Source organism: Elaeis guineensis, chromosome 4 (assembly GCF_000442705.2).
Source record: "Elaeis guineensis isolate ETL-2024a chromosome 4, EG11, whole genome shotgun sequence".
Taxonomy (NCBI): Eukaryota; Viridiplantae; Streptophyta; class Magnoliopsida; order Arecales; family Arecaceae; genus Elaeis; species Elaeis guineensis.
The window spans coordinates 128,192,894-128,198,951 of NC_025996.2; the positions used below are offsets into that span (position 1 = coordinate 128,192,894).

Genomic DNA, 6,058 nt, shown 5'->3' on the forward strand with positions numbered 1-6,058 from the left:
AGACCATTAAACCAAAAAAAAAGGGGAGATATTTGACGCCTCCAGCTCCAGATTAATTGTATACAGCTAAAAAAAAAAAAAAGTAAAAGACATCGACCATTTGACGGTCCAGATTGATGTCCCCTTCCCCACTTGACGTGGGACCCACACATTTTTTATGCCACAGAAAAGCACGTGATATCGGCGGTTCCTTTTCCCCTCTTCTTCCTTCCAAACCCCACTCCCGTCGCCGCCCATACCTTCTTCCCCCATCTCTTCTCTCCCCATCCATATCCCCCATTCAAACCCCTTCTCCCCCCCCATCCATCCAACCCATCGATCGAACGATCTAAAAGAGAAAGAGGAGCATCGAATAGAAATCGATGGGTTTCGAGAGCACGAATAACGACGAGGCGAGCTCGTCCTCCTACGGCCTGGTGGACCCAACGAGCCCCCTCCTACCCCCGCACCCCTCCGCCGCCCGCCTCTCCTCCCAGCCCAAGACCTTCGCGAACGTCTTCATCGCGATCGTCGGCTCCGGCGTCCTCGGCCTCCCCTACACCTTTATGCGCACCGGTTGGGCCGCCGGCGCCCTCCTCCTCGCCGCCGTCGCCGCCCTCACCTTCCACTGCATGCTCCTCCTCGTCCGCACCCGCCGCCGCCTCGACCTCGACGATGGCTTCTCCAAGATCGCCTCCTTCGGCGACCTCGGCCTCGCCGTCGCCGGCCCCTCCGGCCGCGCCGTCGTCGACGCCATGATCGTCCTCAGCCAGGCCGGCTTCTGCGTCGGCTACCTCATCTTCATCTCCAACACCCTCGCCTACCTCTTCCACCTCCCCTCCAATCCCTCCCCTTTCCTCGCCCCCAAAGCCCTCTACATCTGGGCCATGCTCCCCTTCCAGCTCGGCCTCAACTCCATCAAAACCCTAACCCTCCTCGCCCCCCTCAGCATTTTCGCCGACGTCGTCGACCTCGGCGCCATGGCCGTCGTCCTCGGCGAGGACCTCGCCGTCTTCCTCTCCCACCCCCCGCCTCTCCGCGCCTTCGCCGGTCCCTCCGTCCTCCTCTACGGCGTCGGCGTCGCCGTCTACGCCTTCGAGGGCATCGGCATGGTCCTTCCCCTGGAGGCCGAGGCCGCCGACAAGGCCAAATTCGGGAGGACCTTGGGGCTCTCCATGTTCTTGATCGCCCTCATCTACGGCCTCTTCGGCGTCCTCGGCTACTTGGCCTTCGGCGACGACACCCGCGATATCATCACCACCAACCTGGGCACCGGCGTGGTCACCGTGCTGGTCCAGCTGGGGCTCTGCATCAACCTCTTCTTCACGTTTCCGGTGATGATGAATCCTGTGTACGAGGTGGTGGAGCGGTGGTTCTGCGGGAAGCGGTACTGCTTCTGGCTGCGGTGGTTGCTGGTGGCGGCGGTGAGCATGTCGGCGATGCTGGTGCCCAACTTCGCCGACTTCCTCTCGCTGGTGGGGAGCAGCGTGTGCGTCGTGCTGGGCTTCGTGCTGCCCGCGGCCTTCCACCTGAAGGTGTTCGGAATGGAGCTGGGGTGGTGCGCGGTGGCCGCCGACGTGGGGATCGTGCTGCTGGGCGTGGCGCTGGCGGTGGCCGGAACCGTGTCGTCTCTCCAGCAGATCTTAACCTCAAAGGAGGTGTCATGAATAATTTCTCCCACAATTTATATGATTCATGAATCAAAAAAAAAGTTTTGATTCGTATTAAATGAACCTGGAATTTATTGTGTTGTGTTGTAATTGTTACTTCGGAAACACGAAGTATTGTTGGTTGGGCTGGGGTGGTTGGAAGTATCAATTTTTGTTTCCTATCAGAAGATTATACGATCCAATTGGATCTTGGTTTGGTTGATTGGTTGGTGATGCAAGGTGTCTCAAATCTAGTAGTTGGAAAGATCTTTTTATGATATTTTGTAATAATCTGCCATAAGAATGGTGGCTTCTAAGATACTTGGAAGTCTGCCGTTAAAGTGGTGTTATATTTTTCTTGCTAATATTTTACCATTTGTCTAGGATATCCAGTAATGATGTTTTCATGAAGGGTTGTCACATGTTAGTGTTCTAATTGACTGATGGACAAGTTTTAATTATGACTTGCTTGGGAGTGCTTGAAACACTAGATGATTCAAGAAAGAATTTAGTATCTATCATTTGGGTTCTTTCTTGCTAAATGAGAAAATGTATCTTGCTTAACAACTGGATAAATGAAAATCGAGGTAAGAGCAAATTTGGAGGTCAGCTCTTTTAATGCATCATCTATTCTATTATTGATCATGTCTTATATGATTACTATTGTGGTTTTTAATAAGAAAGGTGAAGAAGGATGCTGTAGACCTACTCAAGAGGCAGGCTGGGCCGGGTTCAACTTAAGATACTACCTAATTTAATTTGAGTCCAACCTGAATAAAATAGCAATACCAGAAGATGCAACAATTTAGAAAAATTTCCTCCAGCTTTAACAATAGTCAAAACCTACATAGATTAGTCTTCCCCGCGCCACCATGTCTATAAAAAAACGGCTATGACTATTAGCTGAAATTATCTCTCTGATAGTCTCGTAGGTAAGTCCTTTGTTTACTACTAAGGCCAGCAAATAAGCTTTGGAGTAGGCAAAGAAGGGGGAAGATAGAACTACTATACTAACTACTATAGTAGTTAGTATAGTAGTCAACCATACCAAATTTTTTATCTTTTATCATAGTACATTACTTCGTCATGGGTGGATAGCGGGGATCGAACCCGCATCTTCTCCTTGAAAAAGAGAAATTTTACCATTCAATCATATCCGCATTTTCTTTGATACACACGCATATGTCCACACTTATATGACATATATCATATATCATATATGCGTCTTGATCATATTTGTGCAGGGCCGGATACTCAGATGCTATAGTAAAGTACAGTAATATTTCAATTAAGATAATCTTAATTTTATTATTATATCTAATTAATAATAATATAATTTTCTTATAAGCTCTGCAATATTATAAGAAAATTGTTTTTGAGTTAAGTGACTTTAACACGGCCAAGAAAACTTGCATCTGGCAAACACAACTAAGAAATGGTTTCCAAAGACCTGCTACTTTTAATCAGCAAAGTCACAATTTCATAAAGAGCATAATTCTTTATCCGTGGCTTCAACAATTGCAACCGATCAACTTGAAGGGTCCACCTCTTCTTGTAAATGATATCTTTGGAAAATAATTTCTAATTATTATTCCATAGTTGGAATAGATTTGATACCTCATAGAATAGAACGAGAGCTCTTAATTGTTGACCTATGCCTAGAGTCTGGCTTCTTTTAAAGACTCGTTACACTCTTAGTTAGAATCCAACAAACCATGAGCTTGATATATAGACTCAGATCTTGGATAAGCAACGCCATTTGTGATGTGAATATCCTCAAAATAGGTAGATCTCTTTATAACGTTTAATAACATCGATAGACATAACCTATCACCATTTATAGGTAATAGATTCCGCCAGCCAGTACATCTTTTTGACAATCTTCGCCTTCACTTCCTTCATTACATCATTCCATATCCAATGTTCGGGAAGTCGGTATAAGTTAATGACTGTGCATCCTCACATACCTGATTTGCCTTCATCACTCTGTAAAATGGTATCTTCAATTTAAGGATGTTCAGTGCATTAAGCAAATTAAGATAATCAAAGTAATGATCTGCTCATCAAGAAGATGGAAACTGAACCTCCTAACACCAAGCTCATGATAGTTAGCACAAAAAAATCAAACATTCTTCCATATGCTTTCTAGGCTAAAATTACCGGCAATCTAAAAACCATTTAAACTCATCTACCATGATTCTCCCCATTATTGACATAAGAACCACCATCAGTTTCCTCTAAGGTCATAATAGCTCGACCAAGAATGATATGAGCCTGATTCTTCCAACAAATTGACATTGTGAGGAACATGTAATTGTTTTCTTTGATGGAAGGAACCATGTAATAGTTATCAAGCAGAACAATTTCTTCAACAACTCTATCATCATTCATTCGATGATCAATTGGACAACTATCATCATCCATTGTAATTGCAACAAGAAAAAGGATCCATAAGGTCCGTGAATCATAAACTACCAAACAACTTTAAAAGCAATTGGATCAACTTTCTAATAAAAAATTTTAGCAGAAATGACATGGTGAGTATCTACAATAGAATGGTATTATGATCATCATGTAGGAAGCCAGCCCCATTTTAGGAACTAAAAAATATATATTACTGTATTCCAAAATATAGAGTGAGATATATAAAGAAAGCATGCATCAAATAATTAAGTATTCTACAAGATACCACCATGTGCTAGTGGAGCTACGGCGTCTCTATCTGTGCCATTTACTATCTTCAGAACTGCATTGTCGTGAACTTTTGACGAGTGAACTTTTGTAATTATTTTATTTGGTAGGCACATAGTGGCATATTACTACCCTAAACTACTGCTGAGTTGATATATCGAGTGTAGGATATAATTTTTTGTATAGAAATAATAAAGGAGGAGCATTGTTGATCACCTATCAAGATCGACACCACTAGGAGTGACGTCAAAGGAACCGGATTCCATGGCAAAAAGAGGAGCAAAGGAGATAAATGGGAGAGGTTCAAGATATAAGGGTTCACAAGGGGGATTTGCTTAGATCCGAGACTGCTTGATTGGATTCTAGACTAGGCTTGGTTTTAAGCTTCGGATGGGAGATCCGAAATAGATTGATTGGACTCATGAAATGGTGAGAGAACTACAAGGAAAAGTAGGAGATTGCCTCTCGTTGTTTTTTCCTTTTTTTCTTTTCTTTTTTGCCCTTTTTTTCCCATCTTTCTAGTGTTGTGGTGGTGTATGGGCAATAGATTTGGGGAGGGTGGTTTAAGAGGTTGCTAGGAATGCAGTGATAGAGTGGTAAAGATGCGAAAGTGGTGATGGATCAATATTTGCTCCAATATCAATTGACATGGAACAGAGAAATAAGGAGAGAACAGAAAAGAAAGAAGAGGAGGGAATCGGATAGAGGAAGAAAGGTATAAGAAGATAGAGGAAGGAGGAGAGGAAGAATCAAAGAGAGGCAACTCAATATTCTCAAATCCCAAAAATATAGAATTTGGATTCTCAATTATATATCAGTGAATATTTATGGATGCAAATTCCTAGTAATAGTCCATTTAGAAATCCTAATGAGTATAGAAATAGAAAAAACTTCAGTCCACATAAAACTCTAATCCTAATAAAATAAATTTCTCTAATTCCTATATCAGCACCTGACGGTAGCGCACTCAGATCTCTTACAGAACGATCCACCATCAAACCTATTCCAGCCCTACTCACTTTTCCCAATATATTAAAACTTTAACCCAACTGAACATGTCCCCAAATCTTTCCCTCCCATAGTCATCGAATCCAGCCTAATCTGATAATGTGACCCAAACCGAGCAAACCTTGTTGAGGTTGTGTTAGATAAATTCAAACTTGAGTCCTGGTCAGACTAGGATTGAAAGTTTTACATGTCAGGATGGGTTAGGGCTGGACTGCCATCAACCTCCCCACTCCATCCGCGTTGCAGCCCTAATTACTATAGAGAAACAACCAGCCAGCTCACTTGTGGACTTCACAAAACAGAGTATGATGAAAGACCATTGCAGACAAATGAGCATCTCACAACAAAAATTTGATAACCATCTCCCACGAAGGCTAAATCCTACCGATCACATGAACCTTGATGGTTTGCAAAGAATCATACACTGACAAGCCTAAATGGATGTCAATCAAAATCAAAAGCCAAAGCTGTACATGGTGCTGAAATGGTGAGTTATCGATGTAATGTTACAGCTGCAATTACATTCTACCTGCTGTAAAATCGCTGATGCCTCGGCATATTTCGCAAACATTCACTAGCTTCAGCAGGTTTCTAACCTCTGACCGTCACCTAGTCAAAAGTCCAGGATACCAAAGAATTACCGTAAACGTAATTGGATCCTACATTTAGAGTAGGGACAGAACAGAAATGCAAGACAAACCAAGATAATCACCTTATCAACATGCACAAAA

General features: G+C 43.2%; 1 protein-coding gene and 1 non-coding gene across 2 annotated transcripts; one reads left to right on the top strand and one right to left on the bottom strand.

Moving 5' to 3' along the window:
* The first annotated feature begins 234 nt into the window (after window positions 1-234).
* Window positions 235-2,048, top strand: LOC105042696 (amino acid transporter AVT3B). The gene has a single exon (XM_010919991.4). The coding sequence runs from the start codon at window positions 363-365 to the stop codon at window positions 1,644-1,646; it is 1,284 nt and encodes a 427-aa protein (XP_010918293.1). The 5' UTR covers window positions 235-362; the 3' UTR covers window positions 1,647-2,048.
* Window positions 2,049-2,717: 669 nt separating this feature from the next.
* On the bottom strand, window positions 2,718-2,788 carry TRNAE-UUC (transfer RNA glutamic acid (anticodon UUC)). The gene has a single exon. It is a non-coding gene; the product is annotated as a tRNA-Glu (tRNA).
* Window positions 2,789-6,058: the final 3,270 nt, after the last annotated feature.

Bases quoted from the DNA above. Each gene is read 5' to 3' on its own strand.
- LOC105042696 (XM_010919991.4), top strand. From the start codon at position 363: ATGGGTTTCGAGAGCACGAATAACGACGAGGCGAGCTCGTCCTCCTAC.